The following is a 23,646-nucleotide window of genomic DNA, read 5'->3' on the forward strand; positions in this document are numbered from 1 at the left end:
CCTGTTTCTAAATCTCTTGGAATTTCACTCCATTTATGGTACGGACTCTTTGCTGTAACGCAGATTTGTGATTGCTACCAAGTTCTGGGCACACATTCTTGCTCTTGGTCACTTAGTCATGTCCCACTCTTTGTGATGCCATGGACCGTAGCCCACCAGGCTCCTGTGTCCATAGGATTTCCCAGACAGGAGTACTGCAGTGGGTTGCATTTCCTTCTCCATGGGATCTTTCTAAACCAAGAACTGAATCCACGTTCCCGGCTTGGTAGATGGATTCTTTACCACTCCGCCACCAGCAAAACCCTCTATGACACACACTTGTTCTTAAATCACTGGTAATTTCCCAAAAGAGCTGCTTCATTTTCAGACTCTTCTTTTCTTTTGTTGGAGTCTAAAACTACTTTAACATACAGGTACTTTCTGCTTTAACTGTACAGACTTTATAAATGATGTTTCTTTTATGCTCGCCAATATTCTATTTCCAGTTCTTTTTGTGAACTACGGTATACTGCAGGGAATGATGGAAATTTAATTTTTGAAAACTACTTCTGTGTGCAAATTCTCTCTTCTTGGGAAAGTGATAAGTAAAAAGTTGTTTTTTTTAATTACTGCAGTGGGAGAACATTTATAAACCTCGCAAACCTAGGGTGATCAGAAAAAGTATACTTTGATAAATGTACTTTTAGAAGATTTCCTTTACTGTATAACATTTTTTTCACGTGTAGTTGCTTTCCCTCTTTTAAAATAAAGCTTCACTCTAGCTGTCGTGCTGGGTATAGTGAGCATTCAACAATATTGCTGTTGGTCTCTTTCATACCCACAGTCAGGGCAACGTTATGACCTTTGTGAGCCCTTGGCACTTTCATCCTCATGGACTATTTCCTCCATAAAATATTAAAAATCATATTTTCTGACTGCATTGTTGTATAGAGGACTATAATCTGAGTTGAATTTAAATTATATTAATTTTTTCTTGTTGCTTTAAAATTAAACCATTTCAGGGGCTTTTTAAACTATTGTGGGCTGTAGGCACTGTGTCAACTATGCCTTAATGGATATCAGCCCTGGCTTACAAAATATGAGCCCCTGAAAAAAAAACTGATCCAGACTAAAACAGGAGATCAGTTTCTATAAAATATCACTCGTGATTTTTTTTTTAACCTGCACAAGGTTTATTCATCACCAGTTTTCATTATTTGTCCCCAGAGCTTCTTCATGACATTTTTCACTTCTGCATTTCTCAGGGTGTAGATTAAAGGGTTCAGCATAGGAGTCACTATGGTGCAAAACACAGTCACAGCTTTGTCAGTGGGGAAGGAGGTCGTGGGTCTGAGGTAGAGGAATGAACAGGGTACAAAGAATAAGATGACAACTGTGACATGAGAGGCACAGGTGGACAGGGCCTTGCGGCGCCTTTCAGAGCTGTGGGTCCTCAGGGAGCGCAGGATGGCAGCGTAGGAAGCCACCAGCATTGAGAAAGTCAGCAAACACAGTGACCCACTGTTGGCAGAAATCAGGGGCCCCGGAGTGTGCGTGTCCGTGCAGGCTAGCTCCAGGACAGGTATTAAATCATACATGAAATGGTCAATGACATTGGGGCCACAGAACGGCAACTGAGCCAGGAACCAAATCTGGACCCCTCCATGGAGAAAGCCTAAAGCCCCAGCCATTCCAACCAGGGAAGCACACACAGGTCGACTCATGGCGGTCATGTAGCGCAGGGGCTTACAGATGGCTACATAGCGGTTGTAGGCCATGACAATCAACAAGACAATCACGGCTCCAGCAAAGAAGTGCTCAGCAAAGACCTGAGTCATGCAGCCACTGAAGGATATGGTGTTCTTTCCAGAGACCAAGTCAAAGACCAACTTGGGTGCTATGGAGGAAGAGTAGAAGCTGTCTATCATGGACAAATAGGACAGAAAATAGTACATGAGAGAACCGAGGGGTGGGCTGGTGAAGATGGTGACTGAGATGAGCAGGTTCCCTGCCAGTGTGATCAAGTAGAGGATAAAAAACACAGCAGATAAGAGTGTCTGCAGCCCTGGGTTCCGGGTCAGGCCCAGGAGAATGAATTCTGTTACATTGCTCATCCTCTCCATCAGTTCTTCTTGGTCCATCTGGAAAGATCGCAATTGTCCTCAATGATGGTCTCAAATTCAATATAAAATAATTCACATGTACAGAATCAATCTATTTGCTGATACATAAATACTAACCACAGTTTTGTAAAGTGACTTTTGTAGTTTTCAGCAGCATCTTTTTGGGAACATTGCTGTTGTTTGGTCACTAAGTCATGTCCGTCTGTTTTGTGACCCCATTAACTGTAGCCCTCCAGGCTCCTTTGTCCATGGGATTTCCCAGGCCAGAATACTGGAGTGTGTTGTCACTTCCTTCTACAAGGGATCTTTCCAACCCTGGGATTGAACCCATGTCTCCTGCACTGGCACGCAGATTCATCTACCACTGAGCACCAGGGCACGCTTTATAAAAACACTGAGAAAAATAATTCTGAATAAAATCTAAATTTGAACTAAAAAATAGATTTGAATTCTTGAGAAGGTACATGCAAATAAACAATCACTCTGCTAGCTTGGCTCTTATTTCATCCTGTCATTGGAAGGTGATATATGTATTTTCCATAATTGTCATCAAAACCACCACCATTTTCCCCACCAACTTCCTAATATGATAAAGGGTCCATTATGTTAGAAATAGAGCTCTGTGATAACAAACACAGTAGCAGCAAAAAACAGCAACAGATCCAAGTTATCTTACTTGAAATTCATAGATTTCAGAATTATAGTGAGACAAATATAGTTATGTGCCAAAAATTATGATGAATTTTGCAAGTATTAAATAATGTTTTGTCTTCCTATTGTCTGATCATAAACCTGAAAAAAGGTGGAAGTGTCCTGAATGAAAAGAGAGTTTCCTTTTGATGACTAAATCCCAGGTAAGTCTAATTTAACACCCTCTTCTTTTAGTTATTGTGTAGTTATGTGTGATTCTCACATTGACACAGTTTTTATTTTTATACACCTGCACCTTCCAGTATGCTTTAAGAAAAGCGCCATTAATGACAGTCAAGACAAAATGTCTTCATTGACTAAATGCTGAATAAAGGAATGAATGGATAAATAAATAGGAGCACTGTGAACATGAGAGATACTAAGGGATTAGGTGTACTTTATATAACATAAGATTCCTTTGGGCTACTCAGTCAGAGTGCTGTATGTCTGAAATAAACCACATTAATATCATATCAGTTTCAGGGGGGGGAGCCAAGACAGCGGAGGAATAGGATGGGGAGACCACTTTCTCTCCTACAAATTCATCGAAAGAATAACTGAACGCAGAGCGAACTTCACAAAACAACTTCTGATCGCTAGCTGAGGTCATCAGGCGCCCAGAAAAGCAGCCCATTGTCTTCGAAAGGAGGTAGGACAAAATATAAAAGATAAAAAGTGAGTCAAAAGAGCTAAGGACGGAGACCCGTCCCAGGAAGGGTCTTAATAGAGGACGTTTCCAGACACCGGGAAACCCTCGCACTGGCGGGCCTGGGGGAAGTGTTTGAATCTCAGAGGGCAACCTGACTGGGAGAGAAACAATAAATAAAACCTGCAGATTACGAGCCTACAAGCAACTCCCAGCAGAAAAGTACCCCAGACGCCTGCATCCGCCACCAGCAAGTGGGGGCGGAACCGAGAGGAGCGGGCGGCATTGCTTGGGGCAGGGTCCGGGCCTGAGTGCCCTGAGGGCAATCGGAGGGAGCTTTTGTGAGTTCCCAGCTTGAACTGTGGGAAAGCAAAGAGAGAGAAAATTAACCGGCCGAACACACTGCAGGCCGTTCGCAGAACAAAGGGACCGAGATTCTGCATGGTCGACATCCGCCGGGAGGGTCGCGGCGAGACAGGGCGCAGGCACCCGGCCGGCGCGGGCGGGACTGGGGCTGGGATCGCGCAGGGCAGAGGGCGCACGCACCGGACTGGAGCGGGCGGAAACTGAGGCTGGGACCGCGGAAGGGAGCGGGCGCGTGCACCCGGGGAGAGAGCACCCATCAAGCGTCAAGCCCCTGGCTGCCTGGACCGCTCTGACGGGGAGGGCACAGGGAGCAGGCGCAGCTTTCTGTTTCGCGCTTTTGTGGATCACCCGAGGACTGGAACCGCGCAGCGCGGGGCCGCTCCATACAGAGCAGCCGGAACCCTGAGCAGCGCGGACGGAGAAAACAGCACCAGCCCCTCCCCGCAGCGCGACGGAACTAGCAACCTGAATAAGAGTCCACCTCCACCCGCCTATGTCAGGGCGGAAATGAGGTCCTGAAGAGACCGGCAAACAAGCCAAATAAACAAAGAGAACTGCTCCAGAAGGGACCTGTGCAACAGATTAAAATCCCTGTAGAAAACACTGACTACACCGGAAGGGCCTGTAGATATCGAGAAGTGTAAGCTGGAACGAGGAACTATCTGAAACTGAGCCGAACCCACATTGACCGCAACAGCTCCAGAGAAATTCCTAGATATATTTTTACTTTTTATTTTTTTTTTTAATTAAGAAAAAAAAAAAATTTATTTTATTTTATTTTTAATTTTTTCTCTTTTATTTTCCTTTAAAATTCCCTATTACTCCCCCATTACTCCTTAACTTCATTTTCATAAATTTCTATGATTTTTTTAATTAGGGAAATTTTTTTTTCTCCTTTTTTTTCTCTTTTTTTTTCTTCTTCTCTTCTATTTTCTATTTTTCTTTTTCTCTTATTTCTTTTAAAGTCCTCTAGTACTCCTCTACTACTCCTTAATTTTCATTGGCAATACACTATAACCTTACCAAAAAAAAAAGTAAAAAAAAGAAGAGAAGCCCTATTTTTAAACTGAACCTTATATATATTTCTAAAATTTTTTGGGGGGTGTTTTGGTTTTTGTTTATAATATAATATTTTTAAGAGTCTAATCTCTACTCTAGATTTTTAATTTTTGTTTTTCTGTATATGATATAAACTGTGAACATTTAAGAATCCAATATTCAGTTCCCATTTTTATTCAGGAGCATGTTGATTATTCTCTCCCAATCTTGACGCTCTGTTTTCTACCACAGAACACCTCTATTTCCTCCTTTCCCCTTCTCTTCCCAATCCAATTCTGTGAATCTTTGTGGGTGTCTGGGCTACGGAGAACAATCTAGGAACAGACAACTACATAGATCTGTCTCTCTCCTCTTGAGTCCCCCTTTTTCTCCTCCTGCTCATCTCTATCTCCCTTCTCCCTCTCCTCTTCTTCATGTAACTCTGTGAACCTCTCTGGGAGTCCCTAATGAGGGAGAATCTTTTCGCCATTAACCTAGAAGTTTTATTATCAGTGCTGTATAGTTGGAGAAGTCCTGAGACTACAGGAAGAATAAAACTGAAATCCAGAGGCAGGAGACTTAAGCCCAAAACCTGAGAACACCAGAAAACTCCTGACTACATGGAACTTTAAGTAATAAGAGACCGTCCAAAAGCCTCCATACCTACACTGAAACCAACCACCACCCAAGAGTCAACAAGTTTTAGAGCAAGACATACCACGCAAATTCCCCAGCAATGCAGGAACATAGCCCTGAATGTCAACATACAGGCTGCCCAAGGTCACACCTAACACATAGACCCATCTCAAAACTCATTACTGGGCACTCCATTGCTCTCCAAAGAGAAGAAATCAAGTTCCACACTCAAGAACACTGACACAAGCTTCCCTAACCAGGAAACCTTGACAAGCCAATCGTCTAACCCCACCCACTGGGTAAAAACTCCACAATAAAAAGGAACCACAGACCTCCAGAATACATAAAGCCCATTCCAGACACAGCAATCTAAACAGGATGAAAAGGCAGAGAAATACCCAACAGGTAAAGGAACATGACAAGTGCCCACCAAGGCAAACAAAAGAGGAGGAGATAGGGAATCTACCTGAAAAAGAATTTAGAATAATGATAATAAAAATGATCCAAAATCTTGAAAACAAAATGGAGTTACAGATAAATAACCTGGAGACAAAGATTGAAAAGATGCAAGAAATGTTTAATAAAGACCTAGAAGAAATAAAAAAGAGTCAATTAAAAATGAATAATGCAATGAATGAGATAAAAAACACTCTGGAGGGAACCAAGAGTAGAATAACGGAGATAGAAGATAGGATAAGTGAGGTAGAAGATAGAATAGTGGAAATAAATGAAGCAGAGAGGAAAAAAGAAAAAAGGATCAAAAGAAATGAGAACAGCCTCAGGGACGTCTGGGACAATGGGAAACGCCCCAACATTCGAATCATCGGAGTCCTAGAAGAAGAAGACAAAAAGAAAGGCCATGAGAAAATACTCAAGGAGATAATAGCTGAAAACTTCCCTAAAATGGGGAAGGAAATAGCCACCCAAGTCCAAGAAACCCAGAGAATCCCAAACAGGATAAACCCAAGGCGAAACACCCCAAGACACATATTAATCAAATTAACAAAGATCAAACACAAAGAACAAATACTAAAAGCAGCAAGGGAGAAACAACAAATAACACATAAAGGGATTCCCATAAGGATAACAGCTGATCTATCAATAGAAACCCTCCAGGCCAGAAGGGAATGGCAGGACATACTGAAAGTAATGAAAGAGAATAACCTACAACCTAGATTACTGCACCCAGCAAGGATCTCATTCAGATATGAAGGAGAAATCAAAAGCTTTACAGACAAGCAAAAGCTGAGAGAATTCAGCACCACCAAACCAGCTCTTCAACAAATGCTAAAGGATCTTCTCTAGACACGAAATGCAGAAAGGTTGTATGAATGTGAACCCAAAACAACAAAGTAAATGGCAACGGGACCACACCTATCAATAATTACCTTAAATGTAAATGGGTTGAATGCCCCAACCAAAAGACAAAGATTGGCTGAATGGATACAAAAACAAGACCCCTATATATGCTGTCTACAAGAGACCCACCTCAAAACCAGAGACACATACAGACTAAAAGTGAAGGGCTGGAAAGAAATATTTCACTCAAATGGAGACCAAAAGAAAGCAGGAGTCGCAACACTCATATCAGATAAAATAGACTTTAAAATAAAGGATGTGAAAAGAGACAAAGAAGGACACTACATAATGATCAAAGGATCAATCCAAGATGAAGATATAACAATTATAAATATATATGCACCCAACATAGGAGAACCGCAATATGTATGGCAAACGCTAACAAGTATGAAAGAGGAAATTAATAGTAACACAATAATCGTGGGAGACTTTAATACCCCACTCACAACTATGGATAGATCAACTAAACAGAAAATCAACAAGGAAACGCAAACCTTAAATGACACAATGGACCAGCTAGACCTAAGTGATATCTATAGGACATTTCACCCCAAAACAATCAACTTCAGCTTTTTCTCAAGTGCACACGGAACCTTCTCCAGAATAGATCACATCCTGGGCCATAAATCTGGTCTTGGAAAATTCAAAAAAATTGAAATCATTCCAGTCATGTTTTCTGACCACAGTGCAGTAAGATTAGATCTCAATTATAGGGAAAAAATTGTTAAAAATTCAAATATATGGAGGCTAAATAACACGCTTCTGAATAACCAACAAATCATAGAAGAAATCAAAAAAGAAATCAAAATATGTATAGAAATGAATGAAAATGAAAACACAACAACCCAAAACCTATGGGACACTGTAAAAGCAGTGCTAAGGGGAAGGTTCATAGCATTACAGGCTTACATCAAGAAACACGAAAAAAGTCAAATAAACAACCTAACTCTACACCTAAAACAAATAGAGAAGGAAGAAATGAAGAACCCCAGGGTTAGCAGAAGGAAAGAAATCTGAAAAATTAGGGCAGAAATAAATGCAAAAGAAACTAAAGAGACCATACCAAAAATCAACAAAGCTAAAAGCTGGTTTTTTGAAAAAATAAACAAAATTGATAAACCATTAACAAGACTCATTAAGAAACAAAGAGAGAAGAACCAAATTAACAAAATAAGAAATGAAAAGGGTGAGATCACAACAGAAAACACTGAAATCCAAAGGATCATAAGAGACTACTACCAGCAGCTCTATGCCAATAAAATGGACAACTTGGATGAAATGGAAAAATTCTTAGAAGAGTATAACTTTCCAAAACTGAACCAGGAAGAAATAGAAGATCTTATCAGACCCATCACAAGCAAAGAAATCGAAACTGTAATCAAAAATCTTCCAGCAAACAAAAGCCCAGGACCAGATGGCTTCACAACTGAATTCTACCAAAAATTTAGAGAAGAGCTAACACCTATCTTACTCAAACTCTTCCAGAAAATTGCAGATGAAGGTAAACTTCCAAACTCATTCTATGAGGCCACCACCACCCTAATTCCAAAACCAGACAAAGATGCCACAAAAAAGAAAACTACAGGGCAATATCACTGATGAACATAGATGCAAAAATCCTTAACAAAATTCTAGCAAACAGAATCCAACAACATATTAAAAAAATCATACACCATGACCAAGTGGGCTTTATCTCAGGAATGCAAGGATTCTTTAATATCTGCAAATCAATCAACGTAATACACCACATTAACAAATTGAAAGATAAAAACCATATGATTATCTCAATAGATGCAGAGAAAACCTTTGACAAAATTCAACACTCATTTATGATTAAAACTCTCCAGAAAGCAGGAGGAGAAGGAACATACCTCAACATAATAAAAGTTATATATGACAAACCCACAGCAAGCATCACCATCAATGGTGAAAAATTGAAAGCATTTCCCCTGAAATCAGGAACAAGACAAGGGTGCCCATTCTCACCACTACTATTCAACATAGTGTTGGAAGTTTTGGCCACAGCAATCAGAGCAGAAAAAGAAGTAAAAGGAATCCAGATAGGAAAAGAAGAAGTGAAACTCTCGCTGTTTGCAGATGACATGATCCTCTACATAGAAAATGCTAAAGATTCTTCCAGAAAATTACTAGAGCTAATCAATGAATATAGTAAAGTTGCAGGACATAAAATTAACACACAGAAATCTCTTGCATTCCTATATACTAACAATGAAAAAACAGAAAGAGAAATTAAGGAAAAAATAACATTCACCATTGCAACAAAAAGAATAAAATACTTAGGAGTATATCTACCTAAAGAAACAAAAGATCTATACATAGAAAACTATAAAACACTGATGAAAGAAATCAAAGAGGACACAAACAGATGGAGAAACATACTGTGTTCATGGATTGGAAGAATCAATATTGTCAAAATGGCTATTCTACCCAAAGCAATCTATAGATTCAATGCAATGCCTATCAAGCTACCAATGGTATTTTTCACAGAACTAGAACAGATAATCTCACAATTTGTATGGAAATAGAAAAAACCTCGAATAGCCAAAGTAATCTTGAGAAAGAAGAATGGAACTGGAGGAATCAACCTGCCTGACTTCAGACTCTACTACAAAGCCACAGTCATCAAGACAGTATGGTACTGGCACAAAGACAGAAATATAGATCAATGGAACAGAATAGAAAGCCCAGAGATAAATACACAAACCTATGGACACCTTATCTTTGACAAAGGAGGCAAGGATATACAATGGAAAAAAGACAATCTCTTTAACAAATGGTGCTGGGAAAACTGGTCAACAACTTGTAAAAGAATGAAACTAGAACACTTTCTAACACCATACACAAAAATCAACTCAAAATGGATTAAAGATCTAAATATAAGACCAGAAACTATAAAATTCCTAGCGGAAAACATAGGCAAAACACTCTCCGACATAAATCTCAGCAAGATCCTCTATGACCCACCTCCCAGAATATTGGAAGTAAAAGCAAAAATAAACAAATGGGACCTAATGAAACTTAAAAGCTTCTGCACTACAAAGGAAACTATAAGTAACGTGAAAAGACAGCCCTCAGAATGGGAGAAAATAATAGCAAATGAAGAAACAGACAAAGGACTAATCTCAAAAATATACAAGCAACTCCTGAAGCTCAATTCCAGAACAATAAATGACCCAATCAAAAAATGGGCCAAAGAACTAAACAGACATTTCTTCAAAGAAGACATACAGATGGCTAACAGACATGAAAAGATGATCAGCATCACTCATTATTAGAGAAATGCAAATCAAAACCACAATGAGGTATCATTACATGCCAGTCAGGATGGCTGCTATCCAAAAGTCTACAAGCAATAAATGCTGGAGAGGGTGTGGAGAAAAGGGAACCTCTTACACTGTTGGTGGGAATGCAAACTAGTACAGCCACTATGGAGAACAGTGTGGAGATTTCTTAAAAAACTGGAAATAGAACTGCCATATGACCCAGCGATCCCACTCCTGCGCATACACACCAAGGAAACCAGATCTGAAAGAGACACGTGCACCCCAATGTTCATTGCAGCACTGTTTATAATAGCCAGGACATGGAAGCAACCTAGATGCCCATCAGCAGACGAATGGATAAGGAAGCTGTGGTACATATACACAATGGAATATTACTCAACCTTTAAAAAGAATTCATTTGAATCAGTTCTAATAAGATGGATGAAACTGGAGCCCATTATACAGAGTGAAGTAAGCCAGAAAGATAAAGAACATTACTGCATACTAACACATATATATGGAATTTAGAAATTTAGGGTAATGATAACCCTATATGCAAAACAGAAAAAGAGACACAGAAGTACAGAACAGACTTTTGAACTCTGTGGGAGAAGGTGAGGGTGGGATGTTTCGAAAGAACAGCATGTATATTATCTATGGTGAAACAGATCACCAGCCCAGGTGGGATGCATGAGACAAGTGCTCGGACCTGGTGCACTGGGAAGACCCAGAGGAATCGGGTGGAGAGGGAGGTGGGAGGGGGGATCGGGATGGGGAATACGTGTAACTCTATGGCTGATTCGTGTCAATGTATGACAAAACCCACTGAAATGTTGTGAAGTAATTAGCCTCCAACTAACAAAACAAAATTAAAAAAAAAAAAAATCATACCAGTTTCAGTTTTACTTATTATCACATGCTTATGTCAATATAACTAGGAAAATAAGTTCTTTAATTTTTAGTGAAATCACTTTGTATTTTAATTTTCTGTTTTAAATATAACAAATCATATTCATTTTACCATTTGTAGGCTTCTTCGCATCATATTATTGAGCTGAATCCTGCTATTGGCAATGAATTAGTTATTGCCTTATGTTGTAGATAACCAAGTTCTTCATGCTGGCAATAAACCTGGTTCTAACCACAGAGACAAAACAATTTGGCTGCATCGTAGACTATGTTCCCCATTTAGAAATGTTCACTAATAGAAAGAATGGGCATGTGTTAGAAAAAAAAAAAAGTAGAGAGGATTTTAGCATTAACATATAAAATAAACACGGAGAAGGCAATGGAGAGGGAAATGGCAACCCACCCCAGTATTCTTTCCTGGAGAATCCCAGGGATGGGGGAGCCTGTAGGCTGCCATCTAGGGGGTCACACGGAGTCGGACACGACTGAAGCGACTTAGCAGCGGCATAAAATAAACAAGATGTTTCTTTCATTTTATATTAACACATAAGCCCCCTACATATGAATGAGTTCCGTTCCTAGAGCACATTGGTAAGTCCAATTTGTTCATTAAGTCCAGCAAAGTTAGCCTAGGTATGCAGCTAACACAGTCAGCTATATAATTTTGTCCAGCAGTCGGTTTACAATAATTTTTGCACAGTTAGTGCATAAAAACAAACACAAAAGAGGAAGGGCATTTTTAATCTTACGGTGCAGTGCCTTGAAAGTGCAGTGCTGCAGAGCAAGAGCCGGCATACAGGGGCCGGCGCCGCGTGAGCAGGAAGAGAAGCCACCGCCGCAGAGCAGCGAGCTGCCGGGAGGCGGCAGCGCTGGCGGTCGGCGGCGACAGTGACAGGGCAAGCGGCGGGTCGCTCAGGCCTGACGCCGACCACAGGCGTTTGTGCCTTGCGGGTTCAGTTCCAGCGATGAATGCCCTCCTGAAAAATCTGTGCAGAGATGTCTGAGCAGTAGCTCTTTTATTCTTCTCGCAGAGCCCGGCTAGCAACGGACTGCGCTCTGAACGGCGGCTGCAGCTTTCATGCGCCATCTACACCCGGTCCTGTGCCTCCAGAAACTAGCAAATAAATCAGATCCGCTTGCCGTCTCCTGATTCCCTTCCGAGCGGTACCAGCTCCATCCCTGCTGCTTTCACGCTTGCTTCCGCCCAACCTGCGCTTGGAATAAAGATTCTGCGCTACTGTGCTCCACATAGCAGTCAGTGCAGCAAAATGCACAAAAGCGCAGCGATTGTAGAGGACGGACAAGGCTCGCCAGGCGTGCAAACGGACCTGTGATTGAACACGTGAACGCACGTTTACGCCTTCGAAAGTCCACAGCTTGGGGGTTTGTGTGAGGGGACTTACATACATACGTGCATACATGCACACACACACACACACACACACACACATATATATAGAGAGAGAGAGAGAGTGTGTGTGTGTGTGTGAGTTAGACACTCAGTCGTGTCCGAATCTTTGTGACCCATGGACTCTAGCTCACCAGGGTCCTCTGTCCATGGGGTTCTCCAGGCAAGAGTGCTGGAGTGAGTTGCCATGCCCGTCTCCATTATATATATATATATAATATATATACACATATAATATCTCACTTACTATATGTAAATATATGCATATGTTTATATGTAACATTTTGTAAAATATATATTTTATAAATTATATACATATATATTTGCAAAATTTAGCAAGTTTTATTGAGTCCAAGGAACTATTAGATATGCCCATAGAAGATCTCATGAAGCACCTAAAACAACCCTGTAAAGTAGTTATTGGCTGTTGAAATCTTGTGACTGCCACATAAGGTAGCATTACATATCAAAATTTAAATTTCCAGCTGAGTTTCATATTTTCTAAGAATAATATATAATTAATTATAGTATGTAAGTTTCTAAGCATATGAACTGGGCCCCAGTAATAGATAAGGGAAGAGGATGGTTTATCCCTAGAGAAATTTCTCTATAAAGCACTCCAGATAGATTTGGGTTTTTTTTAGAGTGCAATCAATTCCAATGAATGTGAACTTAGAATTTTGATTATTGTTTGTTAGTTCTATTTTTTAAAAATTAAAATCATGCCCAAATTCTCAATTAACTTGAAGTCATTTAATATTTGCTTCCCATCTGTTACTCTCTCATTATGGGAGTCTAGGTTAGTGCTGGTTATCATTCCTTTGGACTTGAATTTCCTCTAACTTTTCCTATCATTTTTCAGCAGAGAAGTCAAGGGTCTGAGTGGACAGAAATGGCTGGGAACAACTTCACGGAGGTGACATTCTTCATCCTCTCTGGATTTGCAAATCACCCTGAACTACAAATCAGCCTCTTCATGATGTTTCTCTTTATTTATCTCTTCACTGTTTTGGGGAACCTTGGACTAATTCTGTTAATCAGAATCGACTCTCAGCTCCACACACCTATGCACTTTTTCCTTAGCAATTTAGCATTCATTGATGTGTTTTATTCCTCTACCGTAACACCCAAGGCACTGATAAATCTCCAGTCAATCCGGAAAACCATCTCCTTCGTTGGCTGCTTTCTTCAGATGTACTTTTTTGTGGGTTTGGTGTGTAGTGAGTGCTTTCTTCTGGGGTCCATGGCCTATGACCGCTATGTAGCTATCTGCAATCCCTTACTGTATTCTGTGGTCATGTCCCAGAAGGTGGGCAGGGGGTTGGGAGTCATGCCTTATATGATCGGCTTCACCAATTCTCTGGTCTCCATCTGTGTGGTCAGCAGGTTGGCATTCTGTGATGTCAGCATCAATCATTTTTTCTGTGACACAGCAGCTCTTCTGGCCCTGTCCTGCGTGGATGCATTCAGCACAGAAATGGTGATCTTTGTTTTAGCTGGCTTCACCCTTCTTAGTTCTCTCTTCATTATCACAGTCACCTACATGGCCATCATCTCAGCCATCGTGCAGATCCGGTCTGCAGCAGGCAGACAGAAAGCCTTTCCCCCTGTGTGTCCCACATCATGGGGGTGACCATCTTCTATGGGTCCCTGATTTTCACGTATTTGCAGCCTGAGAACACATCCTCCTTGACCCAGGCACAGGTGGCATCTGTATTCTATACCATTGTTGTTCCCATGCTGAATCTGCTTATCTATAGTTTGAGGAACAAAGATGTAAAAAATGCTTTTCTGAAAGCTTTTATAAAACTGTTTCCATGACAAATCTGTGCATGTTGCAATTAAAGCAAACCTGGAGTGTTTCAGGCATTCAATGGCTCAAAAATTTGGAAACTAGTGGAGTAACACCCAAAAGAATAAGACGAAATAAATGGTAACAGAGTCATGAAATGCAGGAGGTGAATTACCATTTTATTTGTTGATATGGAATGCTGGATCATCAGGTAAGGAGTTCATTTCAGTACATAAATTATTCAGACTTAGACATGCCCAGATTTGTAAAACATCTAAATGGTGACTAAATCCCACCCTGATGTGATTATGCCATCACACTGCAAAATGTTGAAATACTATTAAATTGATTTTTCATAAGTTTTGACATGCTGTTTTCTCCACTATCAACAAGTTGAGAGTAGAAAATTGGTAGATTAAGAAATGATGACTCAAATATTATTAACAAGAAATGATTGCTGATTAACTGAGAAGAAGTGAAAGCATAGAAAAATAATAAAAGCAATTATAAATCTGTGGTTGGAAGGGAATGGTTAGGGTTAAAGTTATTAATTTTCATGAGGTGTAAACACAAGTAATAAGAGGACATTGGGTGATACAGAGAAATCTCTCGGTAATGTTCATTCATTTTGCTGTGAGAGTTAAAATTCTTACCATTTATCTGTGAAACCTCATCTTGTGAAGCAGAGAATATTTCAAAAGCCACAGAGTTCCATTTCTTAACAAATACAATGTGCTTCCTTAAGTTCAAAGACTGAATAAACTGTGTGCATGTGCGTGTGTGTCTGTGTGTGTGTGTGTGTGGATTAATAAAGCACTGGCTATAGCACAATTCCTGAGGCATTTTGGAGGTATCTATAGAGATAGTGGCTCAGATTCTAAAGAGTCTGCCTGCAGTGCAGGAGACCGGGGTTTGATCCCTACATTGGGAAGATCCCCTGGAAAATGGAATGGCCACCCTCTCCAGTATTCTTGCTGGAGAATTCCATGGACAGAGGAGCCTGGCAGCTACAGTCCGTGGTATCCCAAAGAATTGGACATGACTTAGCAACTGAGCACATTAGCACTCAAAAACTATTAGTTTTGTTGAAAATTCTATTTAAGAAATTATTTCAAAGACATCTGTCAGGGTCTGGGTGTGGTTTGGAAACAAATTTCTAGACATGAGGCAGAATGAGAGGGAAATAAAGTTCATTAGAGTGGGAGATGCTGTTAGAACAGTGGACCAGCTCAAAGGAGAACTGACCTTGAACAGGGGTCCTTAGTCCACCTTTACACCCAGGGTACAAGGGGCGGGGTAGGGGTCTGGCGGGTCATTTGCTGACTGGATGAGGCACGTATATGGAGCAGGGGGCAGAGTAAGGCAAATGCCTTCTCCCTATGGAGTAGGAGGGGAGACAGGTTATACTGCTCAGGAGGACCTGAAATCCATTAATAGTTACAACCTGGGGCGGGAAGGACCATAAAGGTCTGGTGTTTCTGTTCCTGCACGCCAGGACCCTCCTTGGTTTTATCTGCTCTTTCGTCCTTGGCTCACCACAATATCTTTTATCTTTTATAAATATCTTTCCAAATCACGTGTTTCTTAGTGGTTAGGACATTGAAATAAACAGAATTATACATTGTATAGGTGATTTTAAGTAGTTGAAATCAACTGGTTAGGTGTTGTTGAGAAATGTTGCTATTTGGAGCAAAGAAAGCTTTATTCTAAGGTTAAGTAAGGTGGATGTGGTGCTCATATTCAAAGGGCTTCTCAGGTGGCTAGTGGTAAAGAACTCGCCTGCCAAAGCAGGAAACATAAGAGATGGGAATTCGACCTCTAGGTGGGGAAGATCCTCTAGAGGAAGGCATGGCAACCCACTGCAGCATCCTTGTCTGGAGAATCCGATGGGCAGAGGAGCCGGCAGAATACATTTCATTCCATCGCACAAAGTCAGACACAACTGAAGTGAGTTAGTACACATGCCCACATGTTCAAAAGACCCAAGCTCCCAGAGGATTTTCAAGGAGAAGTTTTACAGGCAAAATTTGCAGGCAGTCTGCAGGATACGTGGCCTTGCTCTGATGGCTGGTGGTGAGGTCACAGGGTGGTGCTCCAGGGATCTGCCTTCTGGTACCAACCGGTCTGGGGTCCTGGTTCTTGCGCTTAGCCTGAAGCTTCCGTCCTCCACCTGGGTGGGGTCTTAGTTCCTACAGGAGATCTCAGTGGCATGCACGGTTATGTGCCTCCCTTGTGGAGGAAGCTGGACGCTGGCCCATTACTACACTACTGTTTCTTTCCCCATGTGTTCACTGACCTAAACAGTTACTGTTTGAATATGCCCTTCAGAACTCAGGAAAGGTCAAGGACGATGAAAACCTTCTTTCTACAAATAGGAAACTGTGGACTAGAAACTGCATTTGTACCTGGGAGGGCCCCGCAAGGTCCTGCTGGGTCTCAATCCCTCTTTTCTTTGATAATACTCAACTTTGTGGGGAACAGGTGTTGGACAAGGAAGGGAATAACATTTTGGATAGCTATTAGTTGTAAACTCAGCAGCAGAGCTCAGATTTATGAGGACTTGGTATCAACATGATAAAATAAATGGTCATGGTCAAATAAATAAATATTCTGAAAGCATAATCCTAAACTTTAACAAAATGAGTTTCAACATTGGGACATTACTGAGCAAGAACTTGCTTCTGGTAATTTTGCAGTCACCATGGTTCTTGAGGTGACTTTACACTGAAAATAACTGAGAGTTTCTCAGTTGGTTTAACTCCCAAAGTTTCTGTTGTCAGATAAGTTTACACTGGCATTTTAATTTCTAGAGATTCCTGTTTTAGCAGCACTGTCTTTTGAGGAATACAGTTGCCTTGCATCAAATGTAAAACACATAAAAATGTAGCTTCTTGATCAATACCAATAAATTATTACCTGAAATTCTGGATGTATAGGCAAACTTCCCTGGAAAAGTCACTTTTAAATCTACATAAACATTGATTTCATTATCATTAATCAGCAGAAAATTTATAATAATATTGTAATCTGATATTTAGTCTACCCCTTTTTAGAGTATTCTTCATCTTGGGCAAATAATCCTCAATGAAATATTTAATATTTGATGAACATTTCTGGAGGGGCCGAAATTACTTTGCTGACAAAGGATCATACAGTCAAAATTATGTTTTTTCCGGTAGTCATGGAAAAAGTAGTAGTAGTTTTTTCCAGTAGTATGAATGTGAGAGTTGGACCTTAGAGAAGGCCGAAAAGCAAATAATCAGTGCTTTTGAACTTGGTGTTGAAGAAGACTCTTAAGAGTCCCTTGGACTGCAAGGAGATCAAACCTGTCAATCTTGAAATAATTACTAAATATTCATTGGAAGGACTGATTCTGAAGCTGAAGCTCCAATATTTTGGCCGTCTGATGTGAAAAGCCTACTCATTAGAAAAGACCCTGATGCTGGGAAACATTGAAGGCAGGAGGAGAAGGGGACAACAGAAGATGAGATGGTTGGATGGCATCATCAACTCAGTGGACATGAGTTTGAGCAGACTCCAGATGATGGTGAAGGATAGGGAAGCCTGGCATGCTACAGCCCTTGGTGTCACAAAGAGTTGATATGATTCAGTGACTGAACTGAACTCTGGAGGAAAGTTGGTCAAGGGGTATCAGTCAATGCATAAGGCATTTAATTATGGGATTTATGAAAGGCTAGTATAAAATTGGTCACATTATATTGTGAAATTTTAGTTAAAAAATTCAGATGCATACTAAGTATGCAGTATAAATGCATATTTAGTATGATAAGTATGCAAATATAGCAGAATACAATTAAGCATTCAATGAACAAAAATAGCTCAGACATTCACCAAAATTTGAGTTTGATTATTTTCACATCATTTTTGAATTTTGTTATGTATTCATTTTATTTTTGTACACGCTATATTTTAGTATATGATGGTTATCTTTAGAAATCATTTTTTACCACAAAACACACACATGCATAGAAGAACACAAGGGAATTTTTTGGAGATGATGGCTATGTTTAGAACCTTGAATGTGGTGATGGCATTTGGATATGTGCAGATGTCCAAATTCATTAATCAGTATATAGTAAATGTGTATAAATCTTCCTGTATCAATGATGCTTCAGTATAGCTTAAAAAATCAGTTCTGATCACCCCTAGAAGAATTTTGCTTTTCATATTTGGGGATTTCATTTTGTATCTAACGGACATATTTACTCTTAGTGTCACACATATATTTAAATTTAAAATTTCATTGTAGAAAATGTATCTTTCCATTCCTGATGGTTACAGTCATAGATTAATCATTTCTCTAGAAATAATTACTACCACAGGAATAAATTTAGAACATTACAAAGGAAAACTAAAGCATTGGGCTCTTCATTGTGTGGCTCCTAAGGGAAAATGCAACCACCTTTTCAAAGCTTAGCACAGCTACATTTAGTCTTTGAACTCTTGTCCTTGGAGACATGCAAAGCAATCTTTGATGGAAATTGGTCCATAGGGATGACCAGATATTGCATAATCACCAGTCCCCAGTATATGAGGTTCCTTGGAGTTACCAGAGTGAAAGGCAAGGCGTATTCTACTCTGTATTCATGCACAATTAGACCCCTGATATTCTTTGTAGACACAACTTCCTGACAAATTTTACATTTGAACAGCAGTTTACAAAACTTCTACATTGATTTACTTTTCTCACAGAATAAACAAAAGAACTAAAATTTTAAAAGAACTTATCAAAAAATATTATGTTACAGAAACTTTCAGCTGAAATGGTCTCTATATTTTATTTGTGAGGGAACCTTTGTCATACTTCTAGTCAGATAATATTGGAATAGTTTTTTTCTAGCAACTCTGGCTGCTGGTAAGTATTATTCTGAAAATCAGAAAATTTTAGTTAGGTTCAAATAAAACAAGGACATTAGAGAAACATGCATGCAGATATCATTTAACCTTACCCTAGGTACTCCCAGGACTTGTGGAGGATAACATTGATGTAATCAGGGTCTGCAAGGAATGTGTGTATTTCAGAAATATAATTTCTTGTAGAAATTTGATTTTGAATATCATTATGAAAACTCATATTTTTTTGGAAATTAGTGCTAACATATGATTTATCACTTTAATACACCCTACTGAATTCCAAAGCTCGGATTTATATTTCATTAGTATTAAATAATATTGGAAAAAAAGAATTGTGCATGATATATTGAAGCAATTCTTTCATCATTATTTTATATCTAGCATTTGTTTTTCACGGTTGCTGAAATTAATTATGAATAGAAATTAGTATTATGGGCATACACTATGTGATCAATCTATCTTCGTAGAATTACTGAGACAACATGTACTAGCTCTGACTGTTGGTAAATTACCTAAATTATCTATGTACTTTTTTTCATCTAAAAATGTGACAAATATTAATATCTATGGCATAATTTTCTCAATGGGATTAAAAGCTTTAATAAAATGAAATGTTTAGAACACTACAAGGCTATTTCTAATTTTCCAGTACAGTAGCTTTTAATATACTACATCTAAATGTCAACTTATACACATTTCTATATTTAGAAATCAAGTAAAGATTTTTCTCTTCATACTTGAGACACCCCTCAATATTATCCCTTTTCAGAAAAAGCTAATATAAATATGCTTTGTTGTTCATAGAAACACAAATCTTTTTTGCAGCGATTCCTGGTAAGAACCAACTTTGATTGCTCAACAGTTTGAAGCATTTGAACACTATGGGCAGAAGGAATATCACTCACGTGTCTGACTTCATCCTCATGGGACTGACAGACTCTGAAGAGATCCAGCTGGTTCTCTTCACCCTATTTCTCTTGATGTACCTGTTTACTGTGCTGGGCAATGCAGGAATGATGTTGGTAATCTGCCTGGATCTCCAGCTTCACACACCCATGTATTTTTTCCTCAGTCACCTGTCATTTCTTGACCTCAGTTTCTCAACTGCCGTCACCCCTAAAACTTTAGACATCTTACTGACTTCCAACAAGCATATTTCATACCTGAACTGCTTCATCCAGATGAATTGTTTTGTCTTTGCGGGTGTCACTGAATGTGTTCTTCTCTCCTCGATGGCCTATGATCGCTATGCAGCCATCTGCAACCCTCTGCATTACCCCGTCGTCATGTCCACCAGACGCTGCTGCTCTCTTGTCTTTGGATCCTTCTTGATTGGCTTCATGGACAACTTTGTCAATGTGCTTTGCTTGAGCAGATTGCATTTCTGTGACTCCAATGTAATCTATCACTTCTTCTGTGATGCACCCCCAGTTTTAGCCCTGTCCTGCACAGACACACGTGATATTGAAATCACAATATCCATTTTTGCTGACTCCACCCTTGTGGTGTCTCTTATCACAATAGCTGTGTCCTATGTGTCCATCCTGTCCACTATCCTGAAAATTACTTCCACTTCAGGGAAGCAAAAAGCCTTCTCTACCTGCGCCTCCCATCTCCTATCAGTCACCATCTTTTATGGCACTACGATTTTTACTTACGTAAAACCAAGTAAGTCCTACTCTTTGGGACAGGATCAAGTAGTTTCTGTTTATTATAGTATTGTCACCCCCATGCTGAATCCACTTATATACAGTCTTCGAAATAAAGAAGTAAAAAATGCTCTCAGAAGAGTCTTACAGAAGAGAAAGAGCTCCAAAAAATTAAAGTAACATTGATCCTGAACTTTTAAGCTCCTCTGTTTGTTTGTGATTTTTTTTGTCCCTATAGTGTATTTCCTTGCTCTTTTTCCAAATACACATTGAACTATTTATTTCTTTATTCTATTGATCCATCCTTTGCTTGAATAAATACAATCTCAGGCCTTTCTAAGAATATGACTTAAGAAATCTACCCTGTAATTGGAAACCATGAAACATGTTTAAACCATGGTCTCAATATCTATGTTTTTAAGGGCAAATGATTTGCAAAATGAAAAGCATAGTTGTCAGTTTTTGAAGGTTCCTGTACAAATTCCCATGCATAATCAAACCTTAGAGAATTTTATGATTGAAAAGAGTTCCATTTGGAAAAAATGATACCAGTTTCAGAAATCATTTCCTTTACTTGGTGGAGAAGCAAGAGAGCAGAGTGAATATGAGTACTTTGTTGAGAACCAAATGTTCAAGGATTTAGATTCCAAACTTTCTACACAATTACCTGTAGAATGCTTTAAAAAAATCACTGAAACTTTAAGCTTCAAGTTCCTAAACTGCACGGATAAACAACAATTCCAGGTCAAAAGAGTTGCTATAAAGATTAAACCAGTTAATGGATGCTAACTTTTTAAGGCTAGATCATTGAAAAAGCAAGAGAGTTCCAGAAAAATATCCATTTCTGCTTTATTGGCAATGCCAAAGCATTTGACTGTGTGGATCATAATAAACTGTGGAAAATTCTGAAAGATACGGGAATACCAGACCACCTGACCTGCCTCCTGAGAAACCTATATGCAGTTCAGAAAGCAACAGTTAGAACTGGACATGAAACAACAGACTGGTTCCGAATAGGAAAAGGAGTACCTCAAGGCTGTATATTGTCACCCTGCTTATTTAACCTATATGCAGAGTACATCATGAGAAACGCTGGGCATGAAGAAGCTGGAATTAAGATTGCTGGGAGAAATATCAATAATCTCAGATAAGCAGATGACACCACCCTTATGGCAGAAAGTGAAGAGGAACTAAAGAGCCTCTTGATGAACATGAAAGAGGAGAGTGAAAAAGTTGGCTTAAAACTCAACATTCAGGAAACTAAGATCATGGCATCCAGTCCCATCACTTCTTGGCAAATAGATGGGGAAACACTGGAAACAGTAGCTGACTTTATTTCTCTGGGTTCCAAAATCACTGCAGATGATAATTGCAGCCATGAAATTAAAAGATGCTTACTCCTTGGAAGGAAAGTTATGACCAACCTAGACAGCATATTGAAAAGCAGAGACATTACTTTGTCAACAAAGGTCCGTCTAGTCAAGGCTATGATTTTTCCAGTAGTCATGTATGGATGTGAGAGTTGGACTCTAAAGAAAGCTGAGTGCCAAAGAATTGATGCTTTTGAAATGTGATGTTGGAGAAGACCCTTGAGAGTCCATTGGACTGCAAGGAGATCCAACCAGTCCACCCTAAAGGAGATCAGTTCTGGGTGTTCATTGGAAGAACTGATGTTGAAGCTGACACTCCAATATTTGGCCACCTGATGCGAAGAGCTTACTCATTTGAAAAGATACTAATACTGGGAAAGATTGAGAGCAGGAGGAGAAGGGGATGAGAGAGGATGAGATGGTTGGATGGCGTCACTGACTCAATAGACATTGGTTTGGGTGGACTCTGGCAGTTCGTGATGGACGAGGAGGTCTGGCGTGCTGCGATTCATGGAGTCTGCAAAGAGTTGGACACTACTGAGCGACTGAACTGAATAAACATTGACCATTACCATCAGAACATTCACATCCCTGCAGTATTTTCATTGCTCAATGCCTTTTTCTTAACAAATATTCATGTGTAGTTTTATAAATTAGTTTTGGTTGATTTAACGGACAAACACACAAAAAAACGAAAGGAAAACAGCATTTCACAATTTTGCATTTAGAATGGAGTGTGTTAATATTGGAGATATTTGGAAAATTTAAGGAAATAGAAATGCCTAAGAAGTTATTCAGGGTTTTGTATGTGTTCTTCTAGGTTGATAGTTTTTATTTACTTATTCATGTTAATTTGAGACTAATTACTTTACAATATTTTGGTGGTTTTTGCCATAATAGGACATGTATCAGCCATGGGTGTACATGTGTCCCACATCCTAAACCCCCTCCCTCTCCCCCCCCATCCCATCCTTCAGGGCTGTCCCAGTGCCCTGGCTTTGAGTGTCCTGTTGGCACGCATCGAATTTGGACTGGTGCTCTGTCTCACATATGGTGATATACATGGTTCAATGCTAGTCTTTCAAATCATCCCACCTCACCTTCTCCCACAGAGCCCGAAAGTCTGTTCTTTACGTCTGTGTCTCTTTTGCTGTCTCGCATATAGGGTCATTGTTACCATCTTCCTAAATTCCACATATATGCATTAATATACTGAATTGTTGCTTTTCTTTCTGACTTACTTCACTCTGTATAATAGGCTCAAGTTTCATTCACCTCATTCAAGCTGAGGTAAAAAAAAATGCATAAAAGTGCATTGCTTTTAATAGCTGAGTAATATTTCATTGTGTATATATGCCACAGCTTTCTTATCCAGTCATCTGCCAATGGACATCTAGGTTGCTTCCAAGTCCTAGCTATTGTAAACAGATTGATAGTTTTAAATATATATAAGTGTGTGTGTGTGTTTATTATGTATATGAACAATATTCTTATCATTTCCTGTGTCCTTTTTTGAGGTTTT

General features: G+C 39.6%; 2 protein-coding genes and 1 pseudogene across 2 annotated transcripts; 2 read left to right on the forward strand and 1 right to left on the reverse strand.

Moving 5' to 3' along the window:
• Positions 1–1,172: 1,172 nt before the first annotated feature.
• LOC136173980 (olfactory receptor 4C45-like) lies at positions 1,173–2,102 on the reverse strand. The gene has a single exon (XM_065943741.1). The coding sequence runs from the start codon at positions 2,100–2,102 to the stop codon at positions 1,173–1,175; it is 930 nt and encodes a 309-aa protein (XP_065799813.1).
• An 11,228-nt stretch (positions 2,103–13,330) lies between these two features.
• On the forward strand, positions 13,331–14,259 carry LOC136176039 (olfactory receptor 8I2-like; annotated as a pseudogene).
• A 5,727-nt stretch (positions 14,260–19,986) lies between these two features.
• LOC136175213 (olfactory receptor 8H1-like) lies at positions 19,987–20,934 on the forward strand. The gene has a single exon (XM_065945538.1). It carries the CDS (start codon positions 19,987–19,989, stop codon positions 20,932–20,934), a length of 948 nt encoding a protein of 315 aa, XP_065801610.1.
• The last annotated feature ends 2,712 nt before the right edge of the window (positions 20,935–23,646 follow it).

This window comes from Muntiacus reevesi, chromosome 9, assembly GCF_963930625.1.
Source record: "Muntiacus reevesi chromosome 9, mMunRee1.1, whole genome shotgun sequence".
Lineage (NCBI taxonomy): Eukaryota > Metazoa > Chordata > Mammalia > Artiodactyla > Cervidae > Muntiacus > Muntiacus reevesi.